The sequence below is a fragment of the Catharus ustulatus genome, chromosome 35 (genome assembly GCF_009819885.2).
Source record: "Catharus ustulatus isolate bCatUst1 chromosome 35, bCatUst1.pri.v2, whole genome shotgun sequence".
Lineage (NCBI taxonomy): Eukaryota > Metazoa > Chordata > Aves > Passeriformes > Turdidae > Catharus > Catharus ustulatus.
Genome location: NC_046255.1, coordinates 1,312,004 through 1,334,634, shown reverse-complemented (window position 1 = coordinate 1,334,634; position 22,631 = coordinate 1,312,004). Strand labels below are relative to the sequence as shown.

At 49.6% G+C, this 22,631-nt stretch overlaps 1 protein-coding gene across 1 annotated transcript in view; it reads left to right on the top strand.

Moving 5' to 3' along the window:
- The window catches only part of POLD1 (DNA polymerase delta 1, catalytic subunit), a 49,085-nt gene that overhangs the window by 8,882 nt on the left and 17,572 nt on the right, over window positions 1–22,631 (top strand). Inside the window, exons 8-20 of the mRNA XM_033084036.1 lie at window positions 275–417; window positions 3,391–3,557; window positions 4,822–4,926; window positions 5,992–6,132; window positions 7,002–7,112; window positions 8,371–8,562; window positions 10,616–10,704; window positions 12,120–12,236; window positions 14,883–14,996; window positions 16,072–16,219; window positions 16,655–16,729; window positions 20,560–20,697; window positions 21,967–22,142. Of these exons, the coding sequence (XP_032939927.1) occupies window positions 275–417; window positions 3,391–3,557; window positions 4,822–4,926; window positions 5,992–6,132; window positions 7,002–7,112; window positions 8,371–8,562; window positions 10,616–10,704; window positions 12,120–12,236; window positions 14,883–14,996; window positions 16,072–16,219; window positions 16,655–16,729; window positions 20,560–20,697; window positions 21,967–22,142 (1,716 nt within the window). The remainder of the gene's footprint in view (window positions 1–274; window positions 418–3,390; window positions 3,558–4,821; window positions 4,927–5,991; window positions 6,133–7,001; window positions 7,113–8,370; window positions 8,563–10,615; window positions 10,705–12,119; window positions 12,237–14,882; window positions 14,997–16,071; window positions 16,220–16,654; window positions 16,730–20,559; window positions 20,698–21,966; window positions 22,143–22,631) is intronic.

Sequence of the window (22,631 nt, the reverse complement as noted above, 5' to 3'; positions counted from 1 at the left end):
AAAATCTCCCCAAAGACCCCCAAAAATCACCTGGGGACCCCCAAAAATCACCCAGAGACCCCCAAAATTCACCCAGAGACCCCCAAAATTCCTCTGGGGACCCCCAAAATCCACTTTGGGACACCCAAAAATCCCTCAAAGACCCCCAAAACTCACCCCAAGACCCCCAAAATTCTTTTTGTGACCCCCAAAATCCACCCAGGGACCCCCAAAATCCTTCTTGGGACCCCCAAAATCCCCCCAGGGACCCCCAAAATTCCTTGTGGGACCCCCAGGCCCCCCCCAAGGCCACCCTGTGCCAGCTGGAGGCCGATGTCACCTGGGGGTCCCTGCGGGGTCACCCCCCCGAGGGGGCCTGGCTGGGGCTGCCCCCCCTGAGGGTGCTGAGCTTCGACATCGAGTGCGCCGGGAGGAAAGGTGGGGACTGGGAGGGACTGGGATAAACTGGGAGGGGATTGGGGGGGACTGGGATGGACTGGGATGGACTGGGAGGGGATTGAGGGACACTGGGATGGACTGGGATGGACTGGGATGGATTGGGATAAAGTGGGAGGGACTGGGATGGACTGGGAGAGGACTGGGATAAACTGGGAGGGGATTGGGAGGGGACTGGGATAAACTGGGAGGGGACTGGTATGGACTGGGAGGGACTGGGATAAATTGGGAGAGACTGGGAAGGGATTGAGGCATACTGGGAGGGACTGGGTGGAGCTGGGAGGGACTGGGATGGACTGGGAGGGACTGGGAGAGGATTGGTGGACACTGGGATGGACTGGGAGGGGACTGGGGGATACTGGGAGGGTGCTGAGCTTCGACATCGAGTGTGCTGGGAGGAAAGGTGGGGACTGGGAGGGACTGGGATAAACTGGGAGGGACTGGGATAAACTGGGAGGGACTGGGATAAACTGGGAGGGGACTGGGATAAACTGGGAGGGGATTGGCGGACACTGGGATGGACTGGGAGGGAGTGGGAGAGACTGGGAGGGACTGGGATAAACTGGGAGGGACTGGGATGGACTGGGATGAACTGGGATGGACTTGGAGGGACTGGGATAAACTGGGAGGGGATTGGGAGGGACTGGGATGGACTGGGATAAACTGGGAGGGACTGAGAGGGGATTGAGAGGCACTGGGATTGATTGGGATAAACTGGGATGAACTGGGATGGACTGAGCTTTGACATTGAGTGCACTGGGAGGAAGGGTGAGGGACTGGGATAAACTGGGAGGGACTGGGATAAACTGGGAGGGACTGGGATGGACTGGGAGAGACTGGGAGGGACTGGGATGGGACTGGGATGGACTGGGATGGGATTGAAGGACACTGGGATGGACTGGGAGGAACTGGGATAAACTGGGAGGGACTGGGAGGGACTGGAATAAACTGGGAGGGACTGGGATGGACTGGGGGGCACTGGGAGAGACTGGGAAAGGATTGGTGGACACTGGGATGGACAGGGATAAACTGGGATGGACTGGGAGGGGATTGGGATGGACTGGGAGGGGATTGAGGGACACTGGGAGGGACTGGGATAAACTGGGATAAACTGGGAGGGACTGGGAGGGGACTGGGATGGACTGGGATAAACTGGGATAAACTGGGAGGGACTGGAAGGAGACCCCAATTTTGGGTTTTTTGCTCAATTTTTAGCGATTTTTTGAGCTGCAGTTTCACTTTTTGGCCACCAGGGGTCGCTGTGGAACAGGAATTTTTGGGGCCTTTTTTGGGGCCGTTTTTGGGGTTTTTGGGGTCGTTTTTGGGGTTTTTTGGGGTGCCAAACCCGATTTTTGGGGTGAAATCCGTGTATTTTGTGCCCCAGGGGTGTTCCCCGAGCCGCAGCAGGACCCGGTGATCGCCATCGCGGCCGTGGCGCTGCCGGGAGCGAATTGAAGCAGATTTGGGTCAATTTGGGGTTTTTTGGGGTCCTGGACTCAATTTTTGGGTGTTTTTGGCAGATTTTAGGAATTTTTAACCCAATTTTTGGTTTTTTTTAGCTCAATTTTTAACAATTTTTGAGCTGCAGTTTCACTTTTTGGCCACCGGGGGTCGCTGTGGGCTGGGATTTTCAGGGCGGTTTTTTAGGGTTTTTTGGGGCCTTTTTTGGGGTCGTTTTTGGGGTTTTTGGGGTCGTTTTTGGGGTTTTTTTGGGTGCCAAACCCGATTTTTGGGGTGAAATCCGTGTATTTTGTACCCCAGGGGTGTTCCCCGAGCCGCAGCAGGACCCGGTGATCGCCATCGCGGCCGTGGCGCTGCCGGGAGCGAATTGAAGCAGATTTGGGTCAATTTGGGGCTTTTTGGGGTCCTGGATTCGATTTTTGGGGTCCTGGACTCAATTTTGGGGTCCTGGACTCAATTTTTGGGTGTTTTTGGCAGATTTTAGTAATTTTAAACCCAAATTTTTGGGGTTTTTAGCTCAATTTTTAGCGATTTTTGTGCTGCAGTTTCACTTTTTGGCCACCGGGGGTCGCTGTGGAACAGGAATTTTTGGGGCCGTTTTTGGGGTTTTTTGGGGCCGTTTTTGGGGTTTTTGGGGTCGTTTTTGGGGTTTTTCGGGGTGCCAAACCCGATTTTTGGGGTGAAATCCGTGTATTTTGTACCCCAGGGGTGTTCCCCGAGCCGCAGCAGGACCCGGTGATCGCCATCGCGGCCGTGGCGCTGCCGGGAGCGAATTGAAACAGATTTGGGTCAATTTGGGGCTTTTTGGGATCGGATTTGAGGTCCTCGACTCAATTTTTGGGTTTTTTGGCAGATTTTAGGAATTTTTAACCCAAATTTTGGATTTTTAAACTCAATTTTTAGCGATTTTGGAGCTGCAGTTTCACTTTTTGGCCACCGGGGGTCGCTGTGGAACAGGAATTTTTGGGGCCTTTTTTGGGTTTTTTGGGGTCGTTTTTGGGGTTTTTGGGGTCGTTTTTGGGGTTTTCTGGGGTGCCAAACTCGATTTTTGGGGTGAAATCGGTGTATTTTGTACCCCAGGGGTGTTCCCCGAGCCGCAGCAGGACCCGGTGATCGCCATGGCGGCCGTGGCGCTGCCGGGAGCGAATTGAAGCAGATTTGGGTCAATTTGGGGCTTTTTGAGGTCCTGGATTCGATTTTTGGGGTCCTGGACTCGATTTTTGGGGTCCTGGACTCAATTTTTGGGTGTTTTTTGGAGATTTTAGGAATTTTTAACCCAAATTTTGGGTTTTTTAGCTCAATTTTTAACGATTTTTGAGCTGCAGTTTCACTTTTTGGCCACTGGGGGTCGCTATGGGACACGAAAATTTGGGATTTTCGGGGCAATTTTTTAGGATTTTGGGATCATTTTTAGGGTTTTTGGGGTCGTTTTTGGGGTTTTTTTGGGTGCCAAACCCGATTTTTGAGGTGAATTCTGTTTATTTTGGGTCCCAGGGGTGTTCCCCGAGCCGCAGCAGGACCCGGTGATCGCCATCGCGGCCGTGGCGCTGCGGCAGGGCGCGCGGGAGCCGTTCCTCAGGGTGGTGTTCACCCTGAACAGCTGCGCCCCCCTGAGGGGAGCCACGGTCAGGAGCTTCGACAGCGAGAGGGAGCTGCTGCAGGTGGGAATTTGGGGGGAAAAATTCAAATTTTGGGGTGGAAAATGAAAATTTTGGGGTGAAAAATTAAAATTTTGCAGTGAAAAACCCAAATTTTGGGGTGAAAAATGAAAATTTTGAGGTGAAAAATGAAAATTTTGGGGTAAAAAATTAAAATTTTGCAGTGAAAAACCCGAATTTTGGGGTAAAAAATTAAATTTTTGCAGTGAAAAACTCCAATTTTGGGGTGAAAAATTAAAATTTTGGGGTAAAAAATGAAAATTTTGCAGTGAAAAACCCAAATTTTGGGGTGAAAAATGAAAATTTTGGGGTAAAAAATTAAAATTTTGCAATGAAAAATCCAAATTTTGGGGTGAAAAATGAAAATTTTGGGGTAAAAAATTAAAATTTTGGGGTGAAAAACCCAAATTTTGGGGTGAAAAATGAAAATTTTGGGGTAAAAAATTAAAATTTTGCAGTGAGAAACCCAAATTTTGGGGTGGAAAATGAAAATTTTGGGGTGAAAAATGAAAATTTTGGGGAAAAAAATTAAAATTTTGCAGTGAAAAACCCAAATTTTGGGGTGAAAAATGAAAATTTTGGGGTAAAAATTAAAATTTTGTAGTGAAAAACCCAAATTTTGGGGTGAAAAATGAAAATTTTGGGGTAAAAAATTAAAATTTTGGGGTGAAAAACTCCAATTTTGGGGTGAAAAATGAAAATTTTTGGGGTGAAAAATGAAAATTTTGGGGAATTTGGGGGATTTGGGATTTTGGGGAGGGGTCCCAGAGAAATTTTGGGGGGATTTTTGGGTGGGATTTTGGAGCCATCATCAGGAGATTCAATAATGACAAGGGGCTGCTGCAGGTGACAATTTTAGGGTTAAAAATGAAAATTTTGGGGTGAAAAATGAAAATTTTGGGGTAAAAAATGAAAATTTTGGGGTGAAAAACCCAAATTTTGGGGTGGAAAATGAAAATTTTGGGGTAAAAAATTAAAATTTTGCAGTGAAAAATCCAAATTTTGAGGTGAAAAATGAAAATTTTGGGGCAAATTTTGGGGTGAAAAATTCAAATTTTGGGGAATTTGGGGGATTTGGGATTTTGGGGAGGGGTCCCAGAGAGATTTTGGGGGATTTTTAGGGGATTTTTGGGGTTTTTTTGTGGGATTTTGGAGTGTCACCTGTGCTGTGTCACCTGTCCTGTGTCACCTGTGCTGTGTCACCTGTCCTGTGTCACCTGTCCTGTGTCACCTGTGTCACCTGTGTCACCTGTCCCCTCCCCCGCAGTCGTGGGCGGAGTTTGTTCGCATCGTGGACCCCGACGTCATCACGGGTTACAACATCCACAACTTCGACCTGCCCTACCTGATCCAGAGGGCCCAGGTGTTACAGGTGAGCTCACCTGGGGTCACCTGGGGTCACCTGGGTCACCTGGGGTCACCTGGGTTACCTGGGGTCACCTGGGGTCACCTGAGACTCACCTGGGGTCACCTGGGGTCACCTGGGGTCACCTGGGGTCACCTGGGGTCACCTGAGGCTCACCTGAGTCACCTGAGACTCACCTGAGTCTCACCTGAGAGTCACCTGAGATTCATCTGGGGTCACCTGGGGTCACTTGAGGCTCACCTGGAGTCACCTGAGACTCACCTGAGTTACCTGAGACTCACCTGAGACTCATGTGGGGTCACCTGAGACTCACCTGGGCTCACCTGAGATTCATGTGGGGTCACCTGGGCTCACCTGAATTACCTGAAACTCACCTGGGGTCACCTGGGGTCACCTGGGGTCACCTGAGTCTCACCTGAGGTCACCTGGGATCACCTGGGACTCACTTGGGTTCATCTGGGACTCACCTGAGACTCACCTGAAAGTCACCTGAGATTCATGTGGGGTCACCTGGGCTCACCTGAATTATCTGAGACTCACCTGGGGACACCTGGGGTCACCTGAGACTCACCTGAGTCACCTGGGGTCACCTGGGGTCACTTAAGACTCATGTGGGGTCACCTGGGACTCACCTGAGGTCACCTGGGGTCACTTGGGACTCACCTGGGCTCACCTGAGGCTCACCTGAGTCACCTGAGACTCACCTGGGGTCACCTGGGTTCACCTGGGATCACCTGAGGCTCACCTGAGTCACCTGAGAGTCACCTCAGACTCATGTGGGGTCACCTGAGGCTCACCTGGGACTCACCTGGGGTCACCTGAGACTCACCTGGGGTCACCTGAGACTCACCTGGGACTCACTTGAGTCTCACCTGAGTTACCTGAGGCTCACCTGAGGCTCACCTGGGTGTCCCCAGATCTCTCCCAGGTGTGTCCCTTCCTCACCTGTGTCCCCAGGTGCCCCTCAGGACCTCCCCAGTCTCACCTGTGTCTCACCTGTGTCTCACCTGTGTCTCACCTGTGCCTCACCTGTGTCTCACCTGTGTCTCACCTGTGCCCCACCTGTTTCAGGTGAGCTCGTTCCCGTACCTGGGCCGGGTCAGGGGGGTCCCGTCGCAGGTGAAGGATTCGGCGTTCCAGTCCCGCCAGCTCGGCCGCCGGGAGGGCAAGGTGGTCACCACACCTGGGAGGGTCACCCTGGACATGCTGCAGGTGAGGGACACACCTGGGCACACCTGGGATACACCTGGGCACACCTGGGGCACACCTGGGACACACCTGGGCATACCTGGATACAGCTGGGATACACCTGGGGGAGGGCAAGGTGGTCACCACACCTGGGAGGGTCACCCTGGACATGCTGCAGGTGAGGGACACACCTGGGCACAGCTGGGACACACCTGGGCACAGCTGGATACACCTGGGGACACCTGGGGACACCTGGGAGGGGTTGGGTCACACCTGGGCACATCTGGGATACACCTGGGCACACCTGGGTACACCTGGGACACACCTGGGACACACCTGGGGGAGGGCAAGGTGGTCACCACACCTGGGAGGGTCACCCTGGACATGCTGCAGGTGAGGGACACACCTGGGCACACCTGGGATACACCTGGGTATACCTGGGCACATCTGGGCACATCTGGATAGACCTGGGACACACCTGGGATACACCTGGGGACACACCAGGGACACACCTGGGCACACCTGGGGGAGGGCAAGGTGGTCACCACACCTGGGAGGGTCACCCTGGACATGCTGCAGGTGAGGGGCACACCTGGGCACACCTGGGCACACCTGGGCTCACACAGACACACCTGGGCACACCTGGGCACACCTGGGCTCACACAGACACACCTGGGCACACCTGGATACACCTGGGCACAGCTGGATACACCTGGGACACACCTGGGCACACCTGGGACACACCTGGGCACACCTGGGACACACTTGGGTACACCTGGGCACACCTGGGAGGGGTTTGAGGTGATTTGGGGGGGATTTTTGGAGCTCCCCAGGTGAATTTTGGGACCCTCAGGTGAATTTTGGGACCCTCAGGTGAATTTTTGGCTCCCCAGGTGCTGCTGAGGGAGCACAAGCTGCGCTCGTACTCGCTCAACGCCGTCAGCGCCCATTTCCTGCACGAGCAGAAGGAGGACGTGCCCCACGGCATCATCACCGAGCTGCAGGTGTGTCCCCAAATGTCCCCAAGTGTCACCTGAGGTCACCTGGGCTCACCCAGGGGTCACCTGCAGTTACAGGTGTGGCACCAAAATGGCCCCAAATGGGTTCAAAATGGCCTCAAAATGGCCCCAGGGGTCACCTGTGTCGTCACTGAGCTGCAGGTGTGTCCCCAAGTGTCACCTGGGGTCACCCAAGGGTCACCTGCAGTTACAGGTGTGGTGCCAAATGGTCCCAAAATGGCCCCAAATGTTACCTGTGTCCTTAAATGTCACGGTCCCGTTAAACAATGTCCCTAAATGTCCTCAATGTCCCATTAACAATGTCCCCAATTTCCTATTAGTTATTGTCCCCAAATGTCCCCAATGTCCCATTAACAATGTCCCCAATTGTTCCATTAACAAATGTCCCATTAATCAATGTCCCATTAACAATGTCCCCAAATGTCCCCAATTCCCCATTAACCAACGTCCCCAATTTCCTATTAATTATTGTCCCCAAATGTCCCCAAACATCCCATTAACCAATGTCCCCGATGTCCCATTAACAATGTCCCCAAATGTCCCCGATGTCCCTAAATGTCCCATTAATCAATGTCCCTAGATGTCCCATTAATCAATGTCCCAATGTCCCCAATTTCCTATTAATTACTGTCCCCAAATGTCCCCAAATGTCCCCAAATATCCCATTAACAATGTCCCCAAATGTCCCCAATGTCCCATTAACCAATGTCCCCAAATGTCCCCAATGTCTAATTAACCAATGTCCCAAATATCCCATTAACAATGTCCCCAAGTGTCCCCAACTCCCCATTAACCCATGTCTCCAATGTCCCCAATTGTCCCCAATGTCCCATTAACAATGTCCCCAATGTCCCCATGTGCCATGACCCACTGTCCCCAACATCCCATTAACAATGTCCCCAACATCCCATTAACAATGTCCCCAAATGTCCCATTAACAATGTCCCCAACATCCCATTAACAACGTCCCCAACATCCCATTAACAACGTCCCCAGTGTTCCATTAACAACGTCCCCAACGTCCCATTAACCAATGTCCCCAAATGTTCCCAATTTCCAATTAACAATGTCCCCAACGTCCCATTAACAACGTCCCCAACACCCCATTACCAATGTCCTGAATGTCCCATTAACACTGTCCCCAAGTGTCCCCAACATCCCATTAACAACGTCCCCAACATCCCATTCCCAATGTCCCCATGTCCCCACGTGCCACACCTCACGGTCCCCGCCGTCCCCTCAGAACGGCGACGCGCAGACGCGGCGCCGCCTGGCCCTGTACTGCCTGAAGGACGCGGTGCTGCCGCTGCGGCTGCTCGAGCGCCTCATGACGCTGGTGACGCTGGTGGAGATGGCGCGGGTGACGGCCGTGCCGCTCAGCTACCTGCTCAGCCGGGGACAGCAGGTCAAGGTGGTGGCACAGCTCCTGCGCCAGGTGAGCGCGGGGACGCCGGGGACGTTGGGGGTGGGAAAGGTGAGGGGAAAATGGGGGGAAGGTGAGGGGAAAATGGCGGCCAATGTGAGGGGAAAATGGCCGCCGATGTGAGGGGGGCAAAAAAGGCGGGAAACGTGAGGAGAGAAAAGGGTGGGAAATGTGAGGGGAAAATGGCGGCCGATGTGAGGGGAAAATGGCGGCCGATGTGAGGGGAAAATGGGAAAGGTGAGGGGAAAATAATGGTGAATATGAGGGGAAAATGGGGGGAAAGGTGAGGGGAAAATGGTGGCCGATGTGAAAGGAAAATGGTGGCGAATGTGAGGGGAAAATGGCGGCCAATGTGAAGGGAAAATGGCAGCTGATGTGAGAGGAAATGGCTGCTGATGTGAGGGGAAAATGGCGACCGATGTGAGGGCAAAATGGCGGCCAATGTGAGGGGAAAATAGGGGAAAGGTGAAGGGAAAATGGCCGCCGATGTGAAGGGAAAATGGCTGCCGATGTGAAGGGAAAATGGCCGCCGATGTGGAAGGAAAATGGCCACCGATGTGAGGGGAAAATAGGGGAAAGGTGAAAAGAAAATGGCCGCCGATGTGAAGGGAAAATGGCCGCCGATGTGAAGGGAAAATGGCGGCCGATGTGAGGGGAAAATGGCCGCCGATGTGAAGGGAAAATAGGTGAAAGGTGAGGGGAAAATGGCCGCCGATGTGAAGGGAAAATGGCGGGATAGTTGAGAGGAAAATGGCCGCCGATGTGAAAGGAAAATGGCCGCCGATGTGAAGGGAAAATGGCTGCCGATGTGAGGAGGAAATGGCCGCCGATGTGAAGGGAAAATGGCGGCCAATGTGAGGGGAAAATAGGGGAAAGGTGAAAAGAAAATGGCTGCCGATGTGAAGGGAAAATGGCCGCCGATGTGAAGGGAAAATGGCCACCGATGTGAAGGGAAAATGGTGGCCGATGTGGAAGGAAAATGGCCGCCGATGTGAGGGGAAAATAGGGGAAAGGTGAAAAGAAAATGGCTGCCGATGTGAAGGGAAAATGGCCGCCGATGTGAAGGGAAAATTGCCGCCGATGTGAAGGGAAAATAGGGGAAAGGTGAAGGGAAAATGGCTGCCGATGTGAAGGGAAAATGGCTGCCGATGTGAAGGGAAAATGGTGGGAAGGTGAGGGGAAAATGGCGGCTGATGTGAAGAGAAAATGGCGGCTGATGTGAGGGGAAAATGGCCGCCAATGTGAAGGGAAAATGGCCGCCGATGTGATGGGGAAATGGCCGCCGATGTGAGGGGAAAATAGGGGAAAGGTGAGGGGAAAATGGCGGCCGATGTGAAGGGAAAATGGCTGGCGATGTGAAGGGAAAATGGCCGCCGATGTGAGGGGAAAATAGGGGAAAGGTGAAGGGAAAATGGCCGCCGATGTGAAGGGAAAATGGCCGCCGATGTGAGGGGAAAATAGGGGAAAGGTGAAGGGAAAATGGCCGCCGATGTGAAGGGAAAATGGCGGCCGGTGTGAAGGGAAAATGGCGGCCGATGTGGAAGGAAAATGGTGGCCGATGTGAAGGGAAAATGGCCGCCAATGTAAGGAGAAAATGGCGGCCGATGTGAAGGCAAAATGGCCGCCGATGTGAAGGCAATATGGCCACTGATGTGAAGGGAAAATGGTGGGAAAGGTGAGGGGAAAATAGTGGGAAATGTGAGGAGAAAAATGGGGGAAACGTGAGGGGAAAGTGATGGGAAATGTGAAGGAAAACAGTGGGAAAAGCGGGAGGGAAAATGGAGGAAAACATGATTGGAGAAAAGAGCGGAAAACGTGAGGGGAGAAAAGGACGGGAACCCTGAGGGGAGAAAAAGGGCGGGAAAACGTGAGGGGAGAAAAAGGCGGGAAAATGTGAGGGAACAAAATGGCGGAAACCGTGAAGGGACAAAATGGCTGCCGGTGACCGAGCTGCAGGTGAGGCAACATCAGAGACTTTTGGGGTGAATTTTGGGATGAGATTTCTTTTGGGGGATGTTTTTGGGGTGAATTTGGGACATTTTGGGGTTTTTTTTGTCCCTCACAGGCCATGCAGGAGGATTTGTTGCTGCCGGTGGTGAAGCCGGAGGGGGGAGAGGATTTTGAGGGGGCCACGGTGATCGAGCCCCTCAAAGGGTGAGGGTCTCAAAAAAATCCCAAATTTCCCTAAATCCTCCTCAAAAAAAAACCCCCAAACAGCACTTAAAAAAAATCAAATATAATAGCACCCAAAAAGCCCCAAAAAATCCAAAAGACCCCAGAAAATCCTGAAAAGAAGCCCCTGGAAAAAGGCCTGAAAAAACAAAAAAAAAACCTCTGGAAAAATTCCCCTCAAAACCTCCTAAAAAGGCCTGAAAAGAAAAGAAAACAAAAAAACAAAATCTGCCAAAAAAAACCTTGAAAAAAACCCCCAGAAAGCCTCTGGAAATCCCTCAAAATGCTCTGAAAAAAAATCCCCCAAAACCCTTCAAAAATCCCTCAAAATTCCCAGAAAAAAAACCTTAAAAACACCCTCAAGACCACCCAAAAAACCCCAAAAATCCCTCAAAATTCCCGGAAAGAAAAAACCTTAAAAAAGCCCTCAACACCACCCAAAAATCCCTCAAAATTCCCTGAAAAAAAAACCCCAAAGATTTCCTGGAAAAAAACCTCCAAAAAACCTCCCAAAAATCCCTCAAAATTCCCGGAAAAAAACTCGAAAAAACAAAAAAAAACAAAAATCCCCAAAATCCCCCAAAATCTCTCAAAATTCCCTGAAAAAACCCCAAAACTCCTACAAAATTCCCTGGAAAAAAAACCAAAAATCCCTCAAAATTCCTCAAAAATGTCTCAAAATTCCTCCAAAAAAACCCCCCAAAAATCCCTCAATATTCCCTGAAAAAAACCCCAAAAATCCCTGAAAATTCCCTGAAAAAACCACAAAACCCCCCCAAAATCCCTGAAAATTCCCCTAAAATCCCTCAAAATCCAAAAAAAACCTCCAAAAAACCCTCAAAAATCTCTCAAAATTCTCTGAAAGCAAACCCCAAAAATTCCCCCAAAAAACCCTAAAAACCTCCAAAAAAACCTCAAAAATTCCCCAAAAAATAAAATAAAAAACCCAAAAAACCCTCAAAAACCCCTCAAAATTCCCCAGAAAAATGCCAGAAATTTCCCAAAAATCCCTCAAAATTCCCTGAAAAGCAAACCCCAAAAATTCCCCCAAAAAACCCTAAAAACCTCCAAAAAAACCTAAAAAATTCCCCAAAAGATAAAAAAAAACCAAAAAAAACCCTCAAAAATTCCTCAAAATTCCCCGAAAAAATGCCAGAAATTTCCCAAAAATCCCTCAAAATTCCCTGAAAAGCAAGCCCCAAAAATTCCCAAAAAAACCCCTAAAAAACTCAAAAAACCCTCAAAAATTCCCCAAAAAATCCCCAAAAAAATCCAAAAAAACCCCAAAAATCCCTCAAAATTCCCCGAAAAAAATCCCAAAAATTCCCAAAAAAATTCCAAAAATTCCCAAAACCCCAAATATCCCCAAAAATCCCCAAATTTTCCCTGTTTTTCAGGTACTACGACTCTCCCATCGCCACGCTGGATTTCTCCTCGCTGTACCCGTCCATCATGATCGCTCACAACCTCTGCTACACCACCCTGCTGCCGCCGGGGGGCGCCCAGAAACACCAGTATGGACTGGGGGGAACTGGGAGGGACTGGGATAAACTGGGAGGGACTGGGATAAACTGGGAGGGACTGGGATAAACTGGGAGGGCAAAAAATGGGACTGGGGGGACAAAAAATGGGACTGGGAGGGCTCTAAAATGGGACTGGGATGGACTGGGAGGGACTGGGGGGTTACTGGGGGATTCTAAATGCGACTGGGAGGGAACTGGGAGGGACTGGGAGGAACTGGGAGGGACTGGAAGGAACTGGGAGGGACTGGGAGGGCAAAAAATGGGACTGGGGGGAACTGGGAGGGCAAAAAATGGGACTGGGAGGGGCTGGGAGGGACTGGGAGGGACTGGGATGAACTGGGAGGGACTGGGAGGGACTGGGATGGACTGGGAGGGGACTGGGATGGACTGGGGGAACTGGGGACTGGGATGAACTGGGAGGGACTGGGAGGGGACTGGGGGGGCTCTAAATGGGACTGGGAGGGAACTGGGAGGGACTGGGGGACAAAAAATGGGACTGGGAGGGACTGGGAGTGACTGGGGGGAGACTGGGGGACAAAAAATGGGACTGGGAGGAACTGGGAGGGCTCTAAAATGGGACTGGGAGCAACTGGGAGGGACTGGGGGGTTACTGGGGGGGCTCTAAATGCGACTGGGAGGGACTGGGAGAGACTGGAGGGGACTGGGAGGGACTGGAAGGAACTGGGAGGGACTGGGGGGGCTAAAAATGGGACTGGGGGGAACTGGGAGGGCAAAAAATGGGACTGGGAGGGGCTGGGAGGAACTGGGAGGGACTGGGATAAACTGGGAGGGACTGGGAGGGACTGGTGAGGACTGGGGGGCACTGGAAGGGAACTGGGAGGGACTGGGAGACACTGGTGGGGCTCTAAAATGGGACTGGGAGGGACTGGGGGGGACTGGGAGGACAAAAAATGGGACTGGGAGGGACTGGGAGGGAACTGGGATAAACTGGGAGGGACTGGGAGGGACTGGCAGGGCTCTAAATGGGACTGGGAGGGGACTGGGAGACACTGGTAGGGCTCTAAAATGGGACTGGGGGGGACTGGGAGGGAACTGGGGGGGACTGGGAGGGACTGGAAGGGACTGGGAGGGGACTGGGAGGGGACTAGGATGAACGGGGAGGGACTGGGAGTGACTGGGAGGGAACTGGGAGGGCTCTAAATGGGACTGGGGGGGGACTGGGAGGGACTGGGAGCGACTGGGATGGGACTGGGGGGGACTGGGAGGGGCTGGGAGGGACTGGGGGGGACTGGGAGGGACTGGGGGAACTGGGAGGGGACTGGGATGAACCGGGAGGGACTGGGAGGGAACTGGGAGGGACTGGGAGGGACTGGGAGGGGACTGGGAGGGACTGGTGAGGACTGGGGGGGACTGGGAGGGACTGGGAGGGCTCTAAAATGGGACTGGGATGGACTGGGAGGAACTGGGAGAGACTGGGGGGGACTGGGAGCGACTGGGATGGGACTGGGAGGGAACTGGGAGGGACTGGTTTGCACTGGGAGGGGACTTGGAGGGACTGGGATAAACTGGGAGGGACTGGGATGGACTGGGGGGGATTGGGGAGCTGTAAATGGGACTGGGATGAACTGGGAGGGGACTGGGGGACAAAAAATGGGACTGGGAGGAACTGGGAGGGGACTGGGAGGGACTGAGATGGACTGGGATAAACTGGGAGGGACTGGGGGGGCTCTAAATGGGACTGGGAGGGACTGGGAGGGGACTGGGAGGGAACTGGGAGCACTGGAGGGGACTGGTTTGTACTGGGAATTCACTGGTTTATACTGGTCTATACTGGTTTCTATTGGTTTATGCTGGTTTATACTGCTCTGTTTTGATTTATACTGGTCCATACTGGTCCGTACTGGTTTATACTGGTCCATACTGGTTTCTAATGATCCATACTAGTCTGTACTGGTCCATACTGGTTTCTGTTGATCTGTACTGGTCTATACTGGTTTATACTAGTCTGTACTGGTCCATACTGGTTTCTGTTGATCCATACTGATCCATACTGGTTTATACTGGTCCGTACTGGTCCATACTGGTTTCTATTGATCCATACTGGTTTAGACTGGTCCATATTGGTTTCTATTGATTGATACTAGTTTATACTGGTCCGTACTGGTTTATACTGGTCCGTACTGGTTTCTATTAATCCATACTGGTCCATACTGATTCTAATTGGTTCGTACTGGTTTATACTGGTCCATACTGGTTTCTGTTGATCCATACTGGTCTATACTGGTCCATACTGTTCCATACTGGTCCATACTGGTCCATACTGGTCCATGCTGGTCCATACTGATTCTAATTGGTTCATACTGGTCTGTACTGGTTTATACTGGTCCATACTGGTTTCTATTGATCCATACTGGTTTATACTGGTCCATACTAGATTCTATTGATCCATACTGGTCTATATTGATCCGTACTGGTTTATACTGGTGTGTACTGGTTTATACTGGTCCATACTGGTTTATACTGACCCATACTGGTTTATACTGATCTATACTGGTTTATACTGGTCCATACTGGTTTATACTGGTCTGTACTGGTTTATACTGGTCCGTACTGGTTTATACTGGTTCTGTACTGGTTTATACTGGTCTTTACTGGTCCCTACTGGTGCGTCCCCAGGCTGGGCCCGCAGGATTTCATCCGCACCCCCACGGGGCAGCTCTTTGTGACCCCCCAGGTGCGCAGGGGGGTCCTGCCCCGGGTCCTGGAGGGGCTGCTGGCGGCGCGGAGCAGGTGAGGGGGATTTGGGGGAAATTTGGGGAATTTGGGCAAATTTGGGTAAAATTTGGGGCAAATTCTGGGAATTTTGGGGGATTTTGGGGGAAATTTTGGTGTTTTTGGGGCAAATTCTGGGGATTTTAGGGGAAATTTTGGGAAAAATTTGGGATTTTTGGGGAAATTCTGGGGAATTTTAGGGGAAATTTGAGGATTTTTGGGGTAAATTCCAGGGATTTTGGGCAAATTTGGGTAAAATTCAGGGGATTTTAAGGGAAATTTTGGGGAAATTTTTGTGGTTTTGGGGCAAATTCTGGGGATTTTTAGGGGGAATTTTGGGGCAAATTTTGGGGATTTTGGGCAAATTTGGGCAAAATTTGGGATTTTTGGGGCAAATTCTGGGGAGTTTTAGGGGAAATTTGGGGATTTTTGGGGTAAATTCCAGGGATTTTGGGCAAATTTGGGTAAAATTCAGGGGATTTTTAGGAAAATTTTAAAAAAATTCTGGGGATTTTGGGCAAATTTGGGCAAAACTTGGGATTTTTGGGGGGAAATTTTTGGGAATTTTAGGGGTAAATTCTGGGGAATTTGGGCAAAATTCAGGGGATTTTTGGGGGAAATTTGGGGGATTTTGGGGCAAGTTCAGGAGATTTTTAGGGCAAATTTTGGGGCAAATTCTGAGGATTTTGGGCAAATTTGGAAAAAAATTTTGGCAAATTCTGGGAATTTTAAGGGAAATTTTGGGCCAAATTCTGGGGATTTTGGGGAGGCATTTCCAAGGGGATTTTGGGGGGATTTTGAAGCTCAGGTGTGCCCAGGTGAGCTCACCTGCAGGTCCTGGCAGGGTAAAGTCAGCACTGGCTGAAATTTGTGTGAATTTTTGGGGATTTCCATGGGGATTTTTGGGATTTTTGGTGCCCAGGTGAGCTCAGGTGTGCCCAGGTGAGCTCACCTGCAGGTCCTGGCAGGGTAAAAGCAGCTCTGGCTGAAATTTGGGTGAATTTTTGGGGATTTCCATGGGGATTTTTGGGATATTTTTGGGATTTTTGGGGCTCAGGTGAGCCCAGGTGAGCTCACCTGCAGGTCCTGGCAGGGTGAAGGCAATGCTGGCCGAGGAGCAGGACCCCGAGCGGCGCCAGGTCCTGGACGGGCGGCAGCTGGCGCTGAAGGTCAGCGCCAACTCGGTGTACGGCTTCACCGGGGCGCAGGCCGGGAAACTGCCCTGCCTGGAGATCTCACAGGTAACAGACTCACCTGGGGACACCTGGGGACACCTGGGGACAGGTAACACACACCTGGGGACAGGTAACACACACCTGGGGACAGGTAACACACCTGGGGACACCTGGGGACAGGTAACACACACCTGGGGACACCTGGGGACAGGTAACACACACCTGGGTACATGTAACACACACCTGGGGACACCTGGGGACAGGTAACACACACCTGGGGACAGGTAACACACACCTGGGGACACCTGAGTACAGGTAACACACGTGGGGACAGGTAAAACACACCTGGGCACACCTGGGCACAGGTAACACACACCTGGGGACAGGTAACACACCTGGGGACACCTGGGGACAGGTAACACACACCTGGGGACACCTGGGGACAGGTAACTCACACCTGGGCACACCCAGGTCTCACCTGAGCCTCACCTGTGTCCCCAGAGCGTCACCGGCTTCGGGCGCCAGATGATCGAGAAGACGAAGCAGCTGGTGGAGAGTCAATACCCAGATGTGCAGGTGAGCACACCTGGGCACAGGTGACACACCTGGGGCACACCTGGGCACACCTGGGCACAGGTGACACACCTGGGGCACACCTGGGCACAGGTAACACACATGGGGCACACCTGGGGCACACCTGGGCACAGGTAACACACATGGGGGACACCTGGGCACAGGTAACACACCTGGGGCACACCTGGACACACACAGACACACCTGGGCACACTTGGGCCTACGAGGGGACAAAAACCACCCTAAAATGTCCCAAATTCACCCCAAAAACATCCCCCCAAAAAAACCCCTTCCCAAAATCCACCCCAAAAGTCTCCGATGTCGCCTCACCTGCAGCTCGGTCACCAGCAGCCATTTTGTCCCCTCACGGTTTCCGCCATTTTGTCCCCTCACGATTTCCCGCCTTTTTCTCCCCTCACGGTTTCCGCCATTTTGTCCCCTCACGGTTTCCCGCTCTTTTTGTCCCCTCACGTTTTCCCGCCCTTTTTCACCCCTCACGGTTTCCGCCATTTTGTCCCCTCACGGTTTCTGACATTTTGTCCCCTCACGTTTTCCTGCTCTTTTCTCCCCTCATGTTTTCCTCCATTTTTCCTCTCGCTTTTCCCACCATTTTCCCCTCACATTTCCCACCACTTTTTCCCCTCAATGTTTCCTGCCATTTTTCCCTCACGTTTCCCTTTTCTCCCCTCACTTTTCCCACCATTTTCCCCTCACATTTCCACCCTTTTTCCCCTCATGTTTTCCTCCATTTTTCCTCTCGCTTTTCCCGCTCTTTTCCCCCTCACATTTCCTCCATTTTTCTCTTCATCTTTTCCACCATTTTCCCCTCACCTCGGCCACCATTTTCTCCTCACATCGGCCACCATTTTCCCCTCACGTCGGCGGCCATTTTGTCCCCTCACGGTTTCCCGCCCTTTTTGTCCCCTCAGGGTTCCCGTCCTTTTGGGCCGTTTGGGGCCATTTTGGGACATTTTAATGGGATTTTTTTAATTTTTGGAGTGGTTTTAGGGGTTTTTTGGGGTGGTTTTTAGAGTTTTTCAGGATGTTGATCCCAAATTTTGGGTCCATAACCCCAAATTTTGGATCCCCAGGTGGTTTATGGTGACACAGACTCGGTGATGTCACTTGGGCAGCCATTTTGGACCATTTAAATGAGAATTTTTGGGTTTTTAGGGTGGGTTTTTTTTGTTTTTTGGGTTTTTTGGGGTTTTTTTGGGGTGCTGATCCCAAATTTCGAGGTGCTGATCCCAAATTTTGAGTCCATAACCCCGAATTTTGGTCCCCAAGAGGTTTATGGGGACACAGACTCGGTGATGTCACCTGGGCAGCCATTTTGGGCCATTTTATTTTGGATTTTTGGGTTTTTTGAGTTTTTTAAGGTGGTTTTTTTGGGTTTTGGGGTGGTGTTTGGGGTTTTTTGGGGTGCTGATCCCGAATTTTGAGTCCATACCCCGAATTTTGGGTCCCCAGGTGGTTTATGGGGACACAGACTCGGTGATGTCACCTGGGCGGCCATTTTGGGCCGTTTTAATGTGAATTTTTGGGTTTTTAGGGTGGTATTTTTTGGTTTTTGGGGTGGTTTTTGGGGGTTTTTTGGGGTGCTGATCCCAAATTTTGAGGTGCTGATCCCAAATTTTGAGTCCATAACCCCAAATTTTGGTCCCCAGGTGGTTTATGGGGACACAGACTCGGTGATGTCACCTGGGCAGCCATTTTGGGCCATTTTATTTTGGATTTTTGGGTTTTTTGCATTTTTATGGTGGTTTTTTTGGGTTTTGGGGTGGTTTTGGGGGTTTTTTGAGGTGCTGATCCCGAATTTTGAGTCCATAACCCCAAATTTTGGGTCCCCAGGTGATTTATGGGGACACAGACTCGGTGATGTCACCTGGGCGGCCATTTTGGGCCATTTTAATGGGAATTTTTGGGATTTTGGGATGGTTTTTTGGGGTTTTGGGGGGTTTTTGGGGTGGTTTTTGGGGTTTTTTGGGGTGCTGATCCCGAATTTGGGGTCCCCAGGTGGTTTATGGTGACACAGACTCGGTGATGTCACCTGGGCGGTCATTTTGGGCCGTTTTAATGTGAATTTTTGGGTTTTTAGGGTGGTATTTTTTTGTTTTTGGGGTGGTTTTTGGGGTTTTTTGGGGTTTTTTGGGGTGCTGATCCCAAATTTTGAGGTACTGATCCCAAATTTTGGGTCCATAACCCCGAATTTTGGGTCCCCAGGTGATTTATGGGGGTACAGACTCGGTGATGTCACCTGGGCGGCCATTTTGGGCCATTTTAATGGGAATTTTTGGGATTTTAGGGTGGTATTTTTTGGTTTTTGGGGTGGTTTTTGGGATTTTTTGGAGTGCTGATCCCGAATTTTGCGTCCATAACCCCGAATTTTGGGTCCCCAGGTGGTTTATGGTGACACAGACTCGGTGATGTCACCTGGGCGGCCATTTTGGGCCATTTTGGGCCATTTTAATGGGAATTTTTGTGATTTTGGGATGATTTTGGGGTTTTTTGGGGTGGTGTTTGGGGTTTTTCGGGGTGCTGATCCCAAATTTTGGGTCCACAACCCCGAATTTTGGTCCTCAAGAGGTTTATGGGGACACAGACTCGGTGATGTCACCTGGGCAGCCATTTTGGGCCATTTTATTTTGGATTTTTGGGTTTTTTGCATTTTTATGGTGTTTTTTTTGGGTTTTGGGGTGGTGTTTGGGGTTTTTTGGGGTGCTGATCCCGAATTTTGAGTCCATAACCCCAAATTTGGGTCCCCAGGTGATTTATGGGGACACAGACTCGGTGATGTCACCTGGATGGCCATTTTGGGCCGTTTTAATGTGAATTTTTGGGATTTTAGGGTGGTATTTTTTGGTTTTTGGGGTGGTTTTTGGGGTTTTTTGGGGTGCTGATCCCAAATTTCGAGGTGCTGATCCCAAATTTTGAGTCCATAACCCCGAATTTTGGGTCCCCAGGTGGTTTATGGTGACACAGACTCCGTGATGTCACCTGGGCGGCCATTTTGGGCCATTTTAATGTGAATTTTTGGGATTTTAGGGTGGGTTTTTTTTGTTTTTGGGGTGGTTTTTGGGGTTTTTTGGGGTGCTGATCCCAAATTTCGAGGTGCTGATCCCAAATTTTGGGTCCATAACCCCAAATTTGGGGTCCCCAGGTGATTTATGGTGACACAGACTCGGTGATGTCACCTGGGCGGCCATTTTGGGCCATTTTAATGGGAATTTTTGTGATTTTGGGATGATTTTTGGGTTTTTTGGGGTGGTTTTTGGGGTTTTTTGGGGTGCTGATCCCAAATTTGGGGTCCCCAGGTGGTTTATGGGGACACAGACTCGGTGATGTCACCTGGGCGGCCATTTTGGGCCATTTTAATGGGAATTTTTAGGTTTTTAGGGCGATTTTTGGGGGGTTTTGGGGGGTTTTTGGGGTGGTTTTTGGGGTTTTTTGGGGTACTGATCCCGAATTTGGGTTCCCCAGGTGGTTTATGGTGACACAGACTCGGTGATGTCACCTGGGCGGCCATTTTGGGCCATTTTAATGGGAATTTTTAGGTTTTTAGGGCGATTTTTGGGTGGTTTTGAAGGGTTTCTGGGGTGGTTTTTGGGATTTTTTGGGGTGCTGATCCCGAATTTTGGGGTCCCCAGGTGGTTTACGGTGACACAGACTCGGTGATGTCACTTGGGCAGCCATTTTGGACCATTTTAATGGGAATTTTTAGGTTTTTAGGGCGGTTTTTTGGGGCTTTGGGGGGTTTTTGGGGTGGTTTTTGGGTTTTTTGGGGTGGTTTTTGGGGTTTTTTGGGGTGCTGATCCCAATTTTGGGGTCCCCAGGTGGTTTACGGTGACACAGACTCGGTGATGTGCCGCCTGAGCGTGGCCTCGGTGGCCGAGGCGGCGGCGCTGGGACGCGAGGTGGCCGCCTGGGTCTCCGGCCACTTCCCCTCCCCCATCCGCCTCGAGTTCGAGAAGGTGAGGCCCCAAAATTTGGGGAGGGGTCCCAAAAAATTTGGGGAGGGGTCTGAGAAAATTTGGGGAGGGGTCTTGGGGGGAGTTTTGGGATTTTTAGGGGGATTTTTGGGGTTTTTTGGGGGGATTTTGGGGGAATTTTGGGGGGATTTTGGGGGAATTTTGGGGTTTTGGGGGTGGGTCTCAAATTGGGAGGGGTCTCAAAAATTTGGGGAGGGGTCTCAAAATCCCAGGAGGGGAAAAAAAAAAGGAACTAAAATAGAGTTTAAAAACAGCTAAAAAATAGCAGGAAAAATGGTTAAAAATGCTAAAAATGGGAGAAAAAACGAGAAAAAATTGCTAAAAAATGAGAGAAAAAATGAGAAAAAATTACTAAAAAATGGCAGAAAAATGGGGAAAAAATGCTAAAGAATGGGAGAAAAAATGAGAAAAAATTGGTAAAAAATGACAGAAAAGTAGGGAAAAATTGCTAAAAAATGGAAAAAAAATACTGAAAAATGACAGGAAAAATGAGAAAAAATGGCTAAAAATCGAGAAAAAATTGCTAAAAAATGGCAGAAAAATGAGGAAAAAATTGCTAAAAAATGGGAAAAAACTGCTAAGAAATGGGAGAAAAATGGGAAAACAATTACTAAAAAAATGGAAAAAAATTGGTATAAAATGGCAGAAAAATGAGAAAAACATTGCTTAAAAATGGGAAAAAATTGCTAAAAAATAGGGGGAAAATGAGAAAAAAATGCTAAAAAATGGGAGGAAAATGGGGAAAAATTGCTAAAAATGGTGGGGAAAATGGGTAAAGATTAGGGAAAAACTGCTAAAAAATGGGAGAAAAATGAGAAAAATTTGCTAAAAAGTAGGAGAAAAATGAGAAAAAAATTACTAAAAAATGGGAGGAAAATGGAAAAAAATTGCTAAAAAATGACAGGAAAAATGAGAAAAAAATGCTAAAAAGTGGGAGAAAATTGCTGGAAAATGGCAGAACAATGGGGAAAAAAATTGCTAAAAAATGGGAAAAAATTGCTAAAAAATGGAAATAAATTGCTAAAAAATGGGGAAAAAAATTGCTAAAAAATGGCAGAAAATGGGGGGAAAATTGCTAAAAAATGGGAAAAAATTACTAAAAAATGGCAGAAAAATGGCAGAAAAATTGCTAAAAAATGGGAAAAAATTGCTAAAAAACAGGAAAAAAATTGATAAAAAATGGGAGAAAATTGGGAAAAAAATTGGTAAAAAATGGGAGAGGGGAATAAAATGCTCAGGTGTGCTTTGCAGGTGTACCTGCCCTACCTGCTGATCAGCAAGAAGCGCTACGCCGGCCTCTGCTTCCCGGGGGGCTCCGAGGGCGCCCCCAAGCTGGACTGCAAAGGGCTGGAGGCCGTCAGGAGGGACAACTGTCCCCTGGCTGCCAACCTGGTGACAGCCTGCCTCAGGAGGATCCTGCTGCACAGGTGAGAGCCCAAAAAAAATGGGGAAAAACGGTGAAAAAATGGGGAAAATCGGTGAAAAAATGGCTAAAAACGGTCAAAAAATGAGAAAAAAAATCACAAAAAAAGGAGAAAAAAAATCATCAAAAAATGGGGAACAAGTTATTAAAAAATGGGAATAAAACACGAAAAAAAGGAGAAAAAAAAATCAAAATATGGGGAAAAAAATCTCCAGAAGTGGGAATAGAATCAATAAAAAATGGGGAAAAAATTGCAAAAAAATCTAGAAAAATTAACAAAAATTGAGGAAAAAAATTACAAAAAAATGAAGAAAAAAATGAACAAAAATCACAAAAAAATCTGAAAAATGGGAGGAAAAAACCACCAAAAAATGGGGGAAAAAACATCAAAAAATGAGGAAAAATTACAAAAAAATAGAGAAAAAAATCATCAAAAATAGGGAAAAAAATCACAAAAATATAAAGGAAAATCATCAAAAATTAGGAGGAAAAT